This window comes from Sardina pilchardus, chromosome 1 (genome assembly GCF_963854185.1).
Source record: "Sardina pilchardus chromosome 1, fSarPil1.1, whole genome shotgun sequence".
NCBI classification, from domain to species: Eukaryota; Metazoa; Chordata; class Actinopteri; order Clupeiformes; family Clupeidae; genus Sardina; species Sardina pilchardus.
The window spans coordinates 7813641-7827445 of NC_084994.1; the positions used below are offsets into that span (position 1 = coordinate 7813641).

Sequence of the window (13805 nt, forward strand, 5' to 3'; positions counted from 1 at the left end):
ACCACTATGGGCTCATATCAAGGTGTGATGAGTGTGTAGAATGGAATACACCACTATGGGCTCATATCAAGGGGTGATGAGTGTGTAGAATACACCACTATGGGCTCATATCAAGGGGTGATGAGTGTGTAGAATACACCACTATGGTGGAGCTCATATCAAGGGGTGATGAGTGTGTGGAATACACCACTATGGTGGAGCTCATATCAAGGGGTGATGAGTGTGTAGAATACACCACTATGGGCTCATATCAAGGGGTGATGAGTGTGTGGAATACACCACTATGGGCTCATATCAAGGGGTGATGAGTGTGTAGAATACACCACTATGGTGGAGCTTAAGGGGTGATGAGTGTGTAGAATACACCACTATGGGCTCATATCAAGGGGTGATGAGTGTGTAGAATACACCACTATGGGCTCATATCAAGGGGTGATGAGTGTGTAGAATACACCACTATGGGCTCATATCAAGGGGTGATGAGTGTGTAGAATACACCACTATGGGCTCATATCAAGGGGTGATGAGTGTGTAGAATACACCACTATGGGCTCATATCAAGGGGTGATGAGTGTGTGGAATACACCACTATGGGCTCATATCAAGGTGTGATGAGTGTGTAGAATGGAATACACCACTATGGGCTCATATCAAGGGGTGATGAGTGTGTAGAATACACCACTATGGGCTCATATCAAGGGGTGATGAGTGTGTAGAATACACCACTATGGTGGAGCTCATATCAAGGGGTGATGAGTGTGTGGAATACACCACTATGGTGGAGCTCATATCAAGGGGTGATGAGTGTGTAGAATACACCACTATGGGCTCATATCAAGGGGTGATGAGTGTGTGGAATACACCACTATGGGCTCATATCAAGGGGTGATGAGTGTGTAGAATACACCACTATGGTGGAGCTTAAGGGGTGATGAGTGTGTAGAATACACCACTATGGGCTCATATCAAGGGGTGATGAGTGTGTAGAATACACCACTATGGGCTCATATCAAGGGGTGATGAGTGTGTAGAATACACCACTATGGGCTCATATCAAGGGGTGATGAGTGTGTAGAATACACCACTATGAGCTCATATCAAGGGGTGATGAGTGTGTGGAATACACCACTATGGTGAGGTTCATAACAAGGGGTGATGAGTGTGTATTATGAGATATTAACCTCGGAAACAGTGAAAAAGGTAGCGCAAAATGAGAAAACGAAGAGATCTCATACCAGGGTGAGACTGCCCTCACTCATCTACCTACAGGCTAGTGTGGAAAAGTTATTATACTGCAATACACTCATCTGAGTGCTGCTCTGAGTGTAAAGATGACCTTGGTGGTCAATGCATGTCATGTCCAACTACAGAAAAAAATGTTTGAAGGAGGAGGGAACAATTTATTTCATATAGTCAATGTTGTTATGGCATAGAAAACAAAGAAAATGACAACAGGTTTATCACATTAGAATTGTTATTTGCACATTTTAAGCAAGAAGGTTTTATAGTTATGTGTAAATACATAGAAACACTGACACCTGCGACCAGCAAATAATTTTTCAAAGAAATTCAGTAAAAAAAAAACCTAAACTTTAAGGATAATTGAATACATCATCATATTGCTGAAATATTCTTATAATTCACACATTAGTTATAGAAAAAGTGCATAATATGAAGACAGCAATATCAGCATTTGTTTACAATCACCAAAACAGTACAGGTAAAACTAAAAAGATTTGAATATCTAAACGTTAATTCATCTCAGCAATTCAACAAACTAATTTATTATATGGACTCATTACATGTGAAGCAAGATATTTCAAGCCTTTATATGTTATAATTTTGATGATTAATGGCTTACAGTTTATGAAAACCCCAAATCCAAAATCTTATAGTTACCAAAGTTCCTGGGAGTAAGTTCCTGGGCTGATGGCCCACAGTAGCTTCATTTATAAATAAAGGACCGAAAGAGAGAAGGAGAAGATTTGGAAGAGCAGGGCTTTGAACCAGAATTAGTTCCCAATTGGTTCGTTCCAAACAGAAACAGTATTTTAACGTTTCAAGTTTTTGTTCAACCCTAAAATGGACGTTCCTGAAGCGGTAAGAACAATGAAAATGAAAGTTCCTGAACTGATTGACCAAACATGGCCAGGGTCCAATCAGTGCATTTGTTTCTCTTATGTCATCAAACAATACAAAACCACAAAGCATTACAGACAAATCACTGTAATTCATACAGTACATCCATCCAAAGGCCTGTGCAACTCACATAGCTTAATCTGTGCAAATAACTGAAATATGGTAGGCTACATAGCGGCCAGTGTGAATATCAATTGTCAACGGGGCTCAATCAGTGCATTTTTACTGTATCTCTCATGACATCAAAACCGTAATGCTGTGTACATAGCTGGCATTGTGAATATTGAACACATGCCCAAAACCTTGTCAGGGCTCAGAGGGACATGAAAAAAAGATTCTCTGTTACATTTCTCCTGATGAGTGAATGACCTCACCAAGATATTATATAAATATTGCACAGAAATGTTGTCAGAGAATGAAAAAAAAAACACTATTAGATAAATGTTTCTGTTCTCGAACATAAAGAAATGTAAAAGTTTCTGGTTTCCTTTCTGTTTCTAGCAAATTAAAAGTTTCTGGTTTCCGTTTTCATTTTGTGAACTGGTTCAAAGGAAAGAGAGAGTAGTGTAGATAGAGAAGTCTGCAAATAGACAATTGTTTCATGCAAACCACACACACACACACTCACACTCACACTCACACTCTCTCTCACACACACAAACACACGTGTTGTAGTAAAGAAGGAAGTAGTGAAGTAAAGTTAAGTAAAGGAAGACCGGCCACAAAACTGTAATCTTTGAAAAAAGGTGTAAGAACACAGATACCTTGTTAATAACATGTAGCCTAACTTATTATACGGCTGGGTAACTATTTACTATAAAACATGTTATTTATTTCTTCGTTTGCATTAAAAATCAAACAACATTAAACTTCCTTGAATAAATGCATTTGCCAAATGGCACTGCGTTAATATGATGACTGATCACTGATAACTAACTGCTGACTCAATTTAACTAATGCATCAGCTGTTTTTCGCAGGAAAAAAAACAGGCTATATAAAAGCTTTGCTGATATTTTACAGTGAAGCAATCTTATGTCAGCAACCCAGCAGTGGCGAATTTTACTCACCAATGCAAATTTTTACTCAAATGTGTCAAGTCACTCGCCCGGATTGTATCAGGACATGGCATTAAATTGTATCTCTGTAAGCAATAGGTTGTTGCAGTGCCTCGTCATAGGCTATCTGCCTCGTTTTAACAGTTAGGACAATGCTGAAGAGAAAATCATCATTCTCAAAATAACCTATGGCTGCGAGTTTTGTTTCAGATATTTTCATGCAAGTCTGGATAACGGATGAGGAATGTTTGCGTTTAAGGCATAGTGCTGGCAGAAAATTAAAGTAAAGTTCACGTCGGCATGGAATGTTTTAATTGTCAAAGAATAACAAAACTCATATCAACTAGCCTTCAATCCACGCCTTTTAGAGACTGACCATGTCTAATTGTGCAACACTTGGGTTTCTTTCTGACCATACTTAATTATCTCCAGTTTACAGACAGGATCCTCCAGTCTAGCAGATAACAGCTTCAATCCTGATTCTCCAGGTTGATTGTAGCTCAGATCCAGCTCTTTTAGATGGGAGGGGTTTGAAGTCAGAGCTGAAGCCAGAAAACCACAACCCTTCTCTGAGATGAGACAATCAGAGAGCCTGAAAGAGACAGAGAGAGAGAGAGAGAGATAGAGAAAGAGAGAGAGAGAGAGAGAGAGAGAGAGAGAGCTTTTAAGGTTGCTTTCACACAAGGTCCATTTAACTGGACCGGACCCGAGTGCGGTTACTTCTACCGTAGTTGGTCTGTGTTCACATTACATGTTTGTCTGCACACCCGGGTCCGTTTGCGTCATAAGTACCATGCTTCTAGACACAAGCTTCCAGAATTCTGTTTCAAATATCACTTACCAACACAGCAGAAGGCTGTGCAATGAAGCAGACAAAGGTAAAGATTCTTTAGATTCTTTAGAAAGTTTGCTTAGCAATCTGCTCCAGCGTTCTAGCGAACCGGACCCCAGACCACCTTTTCAGGCGGGTCTGGACCCGGGTCCGCATTTATCTGTGAGTTTACAACCATCAAGCCTGCATAAGAACACAACATTAGATCAGATACCGATACTGTGTCCATACTCAGGTCGGTAGCTGAGAAGAATACACTGACTTAGTATAGATTCTCCCTATATTGTCGCTGCAGCTATCTATTTTGTTTCATATCATTTTGCATGCACCATTAATACTACCACAAATTCACGCATTCGCCTTAACTATTGTGGTATCTCAGTACAGGGCTTTATTTGTGGCAGGCTTGTATTCAAGGCAGGCATTTATTTCTTACATGTGTTTCGTTTGAAGATATCAAAAGATTTTCGGTTCAGATTGGGATTAAATGTACTTTTAGACTGTCTGATTATATTGCTAAATGTTTGGACTGATGGGCACTGACATCTGGAGGGTATTTGATGGTTCACACTATTAAGTTTCATGGCTTTGAAAGAGTGTCAGGATGTTTGCGAGACAAGACAGCCGCTTTCATTCATTCATTGAACTTGCGCTGTGCCGTAATGGAACCCTTATTGAGTAGCACAAGTAGCCTAAATGGAGATATTTGTATAGGATGGACTGCCTTGTGGCAACAAATGTAGTACTGTTTCCTCTTTGCATTTTCCTCTTGGTAATGCTTGGACTGTTAATAGTTATATGCCTGGATTTGTATTGAAGGAAATAAGTGTTTTGGTATTGACCTGTGGAACAAAAAAATCATTGGAATTTACTCTGGAAAAGCTGCAGAATGAAAGAGGGGCTTAAGAAAGGAATGCTCATGCTTCTTTTATATTCTATTTACTTCCCCCCCTATTACTGCAATAGCAGAACAGCTAATAAGCCAAAGCTTTAGGTCACTTTCAGATTCAATGGCCCTCATTTATCAACCGAGCGTAGAAACCAGTGTAGATCTGAGTGCAGAAATCATCTTACGACGGGGCTCACGTGTGATTTATGACCTTTTCGTCGAGCGTAGAAACCAGTGTAGATCTGAGCGCAGAAATCATCTTACGACGGGGCTCACGTGTGATTTATGACCTTTTTGTATTACTCCAATTCCAGCGTAAGAATAAACGTGTGTTGATAAATATGGCGGCTGGAAACAAGTGTGATTTAAATATCACGCCCCTATATGCTCATTTTAATGGCCTCGCCCCTAGAATTTACAACATGAAGGTGCATTATATGTCCAAAAAAGATAATTTGTGACCATTTAAAGCGAAATCAGTCGCTTTGTGCACAACGTTATTTTGCGAAAATCAACAATAGCAAACTTCCGGGTTAAAATGTTGAATTTCACGTTTTCGCATAATTCGACAGTATACACTCTAGAGTTTCATATCGTGAACACATTTCACAGAAAAACATACGTTTTGACTGTTCAACCTGGCGAAGATTCAACACATTTTCTGCTATTCCCGTTGTCCACGCACTGCTTAAGAAGGTGATTTCTCCTCTTCTGGCATATCGTGACAGGAGAACCATGTCATCTTTGGATGCGGTTATCTTAGCGATAGTTTGTGTAATACCCTTGATATACATATTGTTGGAAAGCGTAGTTTATGGCCGTTCACGTGAGCACAATGACTTGTTTCGCTTTGCAGAGTCACATTTGTGATCTCGAGCCACAGTGACGTCCAGCTGAACCTTGTTAATTTTGACAGCTAGGAGTGTCATGAATACGACGGCGTATTAGGGCCACGTATATATTTTTTTCAGAGGTGGGGTGGCAATATTCCGAGAAAAAAGTGCCATATGGCAAATTTGCCACTTTACCCAGACAGCACACATGAATCTGGACGACGTCGGCATTAAATCAGCGGCGATATTCGCAAATATTAGTGTCTCAGGGGTATCGGCCGGCCGGTATCGGCCCTTAGTCGGAGTTAATGTTTTAACTCTGGCTACAGCTCAGGCTTCCACGCATGTAGGCTTTTGATCGGCCCCTCTGGCTCCCACTACCCAAAGCCGATCCCGCTAGAACTAACGGCTTTATTTTTTTTTATGTGTGACGTGTGTACTGTGTAGCTACAGTAGTACAACAACTCAACAACAGTCTCCTGGAGCAGCGATTTTCAGGTGGGTAAATTCACTCATGTAAATGGTCAGAAAGTATGTGTTGTGTCAATTGTATGGCTGTTGTATATTTACCTGCTAAGCTAAGTCATAACTTTGTCTAAACGAGCTGTTTTGGAGTAATAACAACTTCGATGAACTAATTCACGTTGATTGAGCTAATTCACGTTAGCTATAGCTAACACTGGAAAATATTTTAAACCTACTGTAGCAACAAAATGTTAACAGCATCGATGATCTCCGTAGGGCAGCTGTGTATGTGTAAGAATATTTGACCCAAAGCCATGAGATATCGATGGCTTTGATTTGACCGTGAGACTTTACCCAGGAAGCTGTCATTTGACCGAAAGCATTTAAAAGTAGCCTAATAGGCTGAGTAGCTAGTTTGAATTAAAACGCTCATTACAACAGCAAGCCTGGCCGAACATCACCTATTAAAATTGACCAGTGAGTGATTCGTCTGAGTGAAAAGACGAAGGCTAGGCAAATATAAAACGGAGATGTAAGACGTGGGTCCTTGATATCAACAGATGTTAAAACCCCACCTCTCCACTCTGAGGGTAGCCTAGGTTACGAGTCAGCTATGCAGTGCACCCAGCACAACTGCGCGATAGTTATGAGCGCATCAATAATGGAAATAGACATGCAGCAAATAACTAACTAAAGCGGGAAAAAAAAACTAGGCTTCAGAACTATTGTATGCATCTACTGTTTTGACCAGTATGTCATGCATTTGCACCTAAGGGAAGCGTTAGAAAGGTTTTTGTGTGCATTTTAGGTTGCTAGTCGGTTACCTGTAGGCCTACTGTACATCAAAACTCATTAGTCTTGTTTTGCAATGTGTGGACTATGTTTATTAAGTGTCTGTTTTGCTGTATATTTTAAGGAAATACTACCAGGCCTTAATCTCCTTCAGGCAACCATCTGGTCACTCAAAATGGTGAGACATCTTAATTGTATATTTTCAATGATATGGGTTGCAAACTCAGTGTCTCAATTCACTTTTAAACTTAGAAATGTTTTCTTTACTTCATAATTCAATATACAGACCAGGCCAACTGGAAACGGTGGAGGTCCTGTTGCCTGGCAAGATGTTGACATAAAGTGTAAGTATTGTATTTGTGCACGTATGCATCATTTTATTAGTATCTCAGCTATCTTTATTAATATGTCTTGTAAGAGTTGTATGGCAAACATTATTATTTCAAATCTAAAGCTACTAAAACATGTGTGACTAATGATGGACATGGTCAATCTTTTTGTATATCTTCATAACAGTGAATTGGCCTGGAGACTACCTGACAACTGTGAAAGCCCTGCTGGCTGATGAGATGTGGTCATAGACTCTTTTCAGTGTAAGAGAGATTAGACAGTGATCATTTGACATAGAATATCCAGTGTTTCAACTATTTCTACTTAAGAAAAAAAATGTGTGACCAACAAATGTGCATGTGTTTCAACCCGCAGTACCATATCCAGACCAGACCATTGGACAGACCATCATCAGGGGCACACTTTCGGTGAACGTAAGTGTATTTTAGATGTTTAGCCTTTTAAAGTAGGTTATGCAAGAATGTTAAGTTAATTTGCCTGCGTCATACTCACTGGGCTCTTCTCAACCCTCTATTTGCATACGGCCTCTCTCATCAAGCCCTCAGCTAGCGCCCCGAAAAGTTCAAAGCCCGACGTCATCGAGGACATCTCATGTGGAGGGTGGAGGGAAGTGGAAGGCCCGATACGCGAGGAAACACGAGAGTATCCTACGCGATCATTGCTGCAAGCTGCCAAGGTAAAAAGTTCCCTCCCACGTCTGAACTTTTGGTTTGAAGTTTGTAGGGAATACTTTGCATCAATAAAGTACCAAATAGACCAAAAGGACCTTTATATGCGGACATTACCATGAACTACCATGCAAACTCTTTTTAAAGTTCATGCCTGTTTTGTTTACGCATTGTATAACTATTCATTCATGTCTTGAGAACTATCAAACATTACCTCATTATCAGGGTCAATAAGTGGGAAGAGTCCATGCTCATATGACATTTTTAGGCTTTGGTATGAACTCCTCTTTGCGTGTCTGTTTATTTTAGTCTAAGAGGTGATGCACTGCATCACCAGTAATTCACGTCTCTTAAGTGATATGTGAATGAGCAGAACATCTCTATTACAATATCAGTCAACACAATTCTTATTCTTAAAAATGTCATCATCACTGGTTCCTATCATTTGGCTTGAGAACATGTCCATATTTGTTGGTGGGAAGATATTTTTTTTTTCATCCCAAATTTGCAGTTTGATAGGTTGAGTATTAGACTATGTGACAATGTTAAACACAAGCAAACTAAAGAATAAACATTCAGTTCGTTGGTATTTAAATAGCTTAAATGTCCTTGACACTATGATAACTCTAAACGTGAAACGGAGCACAGCCGAGTGTCACTGTCCGCTAGCTGTGTCTGAGGAAGAACTCCGAAGTAGGGTAGACTGAGTACAGTTGGGACAGTTTTTGCTTTCCCCATTACCACTTGAAAGTTTGACTGTAAAAAGCCATTGAAAATAACTGTGTTCTTACATGGTATATCTTTGATCTGTGCACTAAAATAAAACCCAAAGTATATATCCGTAAGTTGTTTAGATTTTTCACAATTAACTCATAAACACAAGGTGGCATTTTGTCTCAACCGTACCCTAATATAATTTTATTGAGTACAGTTGAGACAGTAGCATGGTACAGTTGAGACGCCCATTCATGATGCTGGAAGGCTGACTAGCCATTCACTGCAAATGTAGCAAACTTTTTAAAATGTGTAATCCGAGTGTTTCTTTTTATTTTAATCTATTTTTTTTTTATCTAAATTGGCATCAGATAGACATAAAGCAGGGACAAATGTTTAAAGATGAAAATATCTTTTTTTTCTTGGTTTTATCATGGCTAATTTTCAAATTATGATGTAATCCTTAAAATCTTCATGTTATAAGATATATTCATTAATAATATATAGTTTAAATATCAAAAACATTCATTTTATTGACATTTGTGTTCTATATTGCCTAAATGCCATCATAATATGCACAAATAAACACCATGCAATCCAATGGGATTTTATCCAGGTACAGTTGAGACAAAGTGTCTCATCTGTACCCTTCTGACCATCTTGCACATTTTTCTAAATAATGCAACAACCTTGCATGAAAGGATGTCATGAAATATGTCAGTTTGTAGAGCACAGAATGACCTTTGCAATGATGTAAGAAAAGTATAACAGTCACATTGGAGTAACAAGATATTCACTGTGGAAGGAACATGGTTAAGTGAAATTCTCACTATGGTAAAAATACTTTTGCCAATATCTTTGGACAGGAGATATGCACAGTGTCCAAATTTCCCATGATTAAAGAGAACACTAACACACATATGTGTAGCAAAAATCATAGATCAGGCTTGGTTTGCAGGCAAGATATTTAAGGTGTCTCAACTGTACACATGACCCAACTGTACTCAGTCTACCCTACAGCTATGCGCGCTCTCTCTCGTGTTGGACAAGCGGACAATGCATATCAGCAGCAGTTCTGTACACTTGAAAAATGTTGCCGTGAGTTTGAAAACGCAAAAGAGTAAATCCATATGCACCAGCCGAAGTTTCCTATTGAGGGAAAACGCAGGTCCCACGTAGGCTGCCTAAATGTTTTGGCCAGAGTTAGCTATAGCTCGTCTGTGCCATAGGTCTGTGCTTGACTGAATTATCAGCTGGATTGATAACGCGAATGGGGTTGAAATCTCCGAGCTCGGTCTGTTATGATCTATACACGTTTGATCCCGTGACCCGTGAGGGAAATTCGGCCTCTGCATTCATAGAATCTCTCCGCTGGGCGCCATCTTGTGGTGAAGTCGCGATAAGTCGACTGACGAGCACAAACTAACAGGAAAGACAGGGGGACATATTGCAAACATTTTGAGCTTTGTTACTCATCATGCTCATGTAGACAGTATAACTATATATTTCCTATGGAATTACTTTAGCAATATGTTCCCCTGTCCTTCCTGTTCGTATAATAAATTTCATCGAGTCAGTACCTCCCGGAAATGTCGCTGCGGCAGCTGCACAACGCTTCCACAACACTTTACTAACATTTCCGGAAAGGTACTGACTCGATTAAATTCATTCTGGACTCTCTATCCGACCACATAAAGACGTGGGGATACTTCGGTTTGGCTTTAGGGACCCTCTACTCACTACCACGTAAGTGTAGTGTTGTTTGGAACAGTAGAAGAGGTATAAAAATAGCGTTTTGTAGTGGCGAAAGGACCTGCCCCGGTCACTTACAGGCTAACGAGTTTTGGCTAAAAACGGTGAACTCGAACTTTCTCAAAATACATCCGAATGACATGATTTTGGTGTCAACTCAACGTATGTACTCCCAATAGTCCGAAAAATTGATCTAAAGTGCATTTCACTCCGGATTATCCCTTTAAGCTACTGGGACCTTGAACAAAGTATCTGACACAAGTGTAAACTTGTAGTTCCCTCACTATCTAACTGTTGTTGAATTCCACTATGCTGCATTTAGATTTCATTACTCTAAGCAAGAAATACTATTCTTGAATTCATATGCAAATTGCTGTTTTCATGTTAAATAAAGTGCACAACAAATATTGACCTGCCTAATGTTAGGGCATGTTCAAATGAGTAACATTGTGATCATATAGTAAAAAGAAAACCTTTATATGTGCAGTCTACATGGCCTTGCACCAACCTTAATGTCTGCAGTTTGCAGTGGGGACTAGACAGTCCCTTAGAGAGAAGCTGAACTCCAGAATCTCCCAGGTCATTGTGACTCAGGTCCAGCTCTATCAGGGAGTTTGGTGACTGTAGAACAGCAGCCACAATTCCACAGGACTTCTCTGTGAGTTTACAGTCAACAAATCTGCAACAACATTTAACATCAGTATCAGCCAATAATTGCTTAATTTAACAAACTAATTAAAAACAAAATATCAGGAAATGCATGCATGGCCTTATTCCAACCTTAATGTCTGCAGCATGCTGTTGGAACTGGAAAGTCCCTGAGAGAGAAGCTGAACTCCAAAATCCCCCAAGTCATTGTGACTGAAGTTCAGATGTTGCAGGGAGTTTGGTGACTGTAGAATTAAGGCCACAGTCTCACACAAGTTAACTGTGAGTTTACAATCAGCAAGCCTGCATAAGAACACAACAGAAGATAACATTAATAAATGGCCGATAAACTGTTAACACAGTACATTGATAAATATATACAAATCAAGAGAGCCCTGACCAACAGTGCAGAAATCATTCAGGTCTACAATATGGATATTTTTGTTTCCCTGCCTGGAAGTCTATCACTAACTACGAAAAGTAAACAAATAAATTAAAACATGTCAGTAAATACATGGCCTTCCACTCACTTTAATGTCTGCAGTTTACAGTGGGGACTAGACAGTCCCTGAGAGAGAAGCTGAACTCCAGAATCCCCCAGGTCATTGTGACACAGGTCCAGCTCTATCAGGGAGTTTGGTGACTGTAGAACTGAAGTAACAATCTCAAACAATGCATCTGTAAGCCTACAGTCAAGCCTGGATAAGAACACAACAGAAGATAATATTAATAAATGGAAAATATAAGTCTTTCACCAATCAATGCAGAAATCATTCAAATGTGCACAATGACCAGACCTGCACACACACACACACACACACACACACACCTGAAAGATGTGCAAGATGTGCATGATGTAGCTCACAGGTGTCAAACTCAAGGCCCGCGGGCCAGATGCGGCCCGCCAGGTCATTTCATATGGCCCGCGAGAGCTTTAAGGGTCTGATACAGTATGTGGCCCGCGAGAGCTTAAAAGGTCCGATACAGTTTTTGCGTATAGGCAATACCCTGCAATACAATGCAATACAATGCACGCATGTGAGACTGACAGGGAGGCAACATCAACCACCTTCCTCTATGATCAGTGCAACTGGCTACATCAGATGTGATAGCAACGTGTACGTGTGAAAACAAAATAGACCAGTATTCTAAACTATTTTAGCGAACGGAGCGCCTAAATTACGCGCTCGGTTTAGCCTGCCTGTGAAACGCATGATTGTTTGAAGTGCGTGTGCTTCTTTGAGAGGGGAATCGATGTAAGTTGTAAACTACGTGATACGTTTACGTCTACGTTTAAAAGGCATGTATAATTGTGTGTAGTCCTATTATCCAAAAAATCCAGCTCCAAATCCTTGCTAATCGAGCAAGTGATTGTTTGGCCAAAAGCGAAAATAAGCCTATTCTGACCGAGAAGAGGTGCATTCATATCAGGCAAGCAGAGGTATGCTAGAAGTTTGTAGTAATCGCCCTGTTGCTTTGCATTTTCATTTCAGTTTAAAACGAACAACATAGAATCCACACAACACCTTTCAACTTTAAAACTTCAAAGAAAAAGTCCACCGGGACCGTTCGCTTCTACTGTATGTGTATGGAACGGTGTAGGCTAGTGACGCATTTCATATGGATGCACTTTTTGACATGACAGTTAGCCTACTCGTTTGCATCACTTGCTAGATGTAAAAACTGCATTTCGTTACTGGTATTTCACTCGTGCAATGACAGTAAAGTTGAATATACTCGAATCTAAAAACTCAGAAATATGAAAAAAAAAAAAGAATCCATGGCATGATCTCTTCCTGACTGACCAGTGACCCTCATTGAAAAGTCAAACTGTATGGAACTGACAGTGGTGTTTTGTTTTTACAAAACATAACAATAATAAAAAAGAACAGGTCATGCTGATACTTTTTGCTCTTCTCGATTTTAGAAGTTTTACCGATGCTAAAGATTTTGTGGCTGGTGCTACAAATCTTAGAAGTTACATCTGGCCCTTTGAGGGCAACCATTGGGCTGATGCGGCCCTCGGTGAAAATGAGTTTGACACCCCTGATGTAGCTAAATTGTAGGGGTGCAATGAACAAAGTATATTGGCCTAACAGCCAATATTTGCTTTTTTGACTGGCATCAGCTTGATGACTGGCATCCGTAATACGATGGTAGTGGCTGGGGTTTATCTGTAATGTCATATCAATTCTGCACTAGCTAAATGCTGTTTTAAGCAAAGACTAGCACATTCAGAGTTAATGCTAGAAGGACTGAATTACTTTTATTACATTTATTATAGTTTCCCCCTATAGTGTACACTAACAACAACAATTAAGTAAACAAACAAATAAAAAAAATATCAGTAAATGCATGGCTTTACACCAACCTTAATGTGTCCAGTTTGCAGTTGGCACTGGGCAGTCCCTGAGAGAGAAGCTGGACTCCAGAATCCCCCAGGTCATTGTTATTTAAGTGCAGATATAGCAGGGAGTTTGGTGATTGTAGAACTGAAGCCACAATCTCACACAATGTATCTGTAAACGTACAGTCAAGCCTGCATAACAAATATAACATGAATAAATGGAAAATATACTGTTTACACAGTGCCCGGATAAATAAATACAAATTAAGAGACCTTTGACCAACAATGTACACTAGGGCCAATCTCAGAAACGTATGCA

At 39.9% G+C, this 13805-nt stretch overlaps 1 protein-coding gene across 1 annotated transcript in view; it reads right to left on the minus strand.

The window, feature by feature from the left end:
* Nucleotides 1-3576: 3576 nt before the first annotated feature.
* The window catches only part of LOC134076164 (NACHT, LRR and PYD domains-containing protein 3-like), a 58668-nt gene continuing 48439 nt past the window's right edge, over nt 3577-13805 (minus strand). The window contains exons 8-9 of the mRNA XM_062531170.1: nt 11000-11170; nt 3577-3787 (exon numbers count right to left, since the gene is read on the minus strand). Coding sequence (XP_062387154.1) covers nt 3577-3787; nt 11000-11170 — 382 coding nt within the window. The remainder of the gene's footprint in view (nt 3788-10999; nt 11171-13805) is intronic.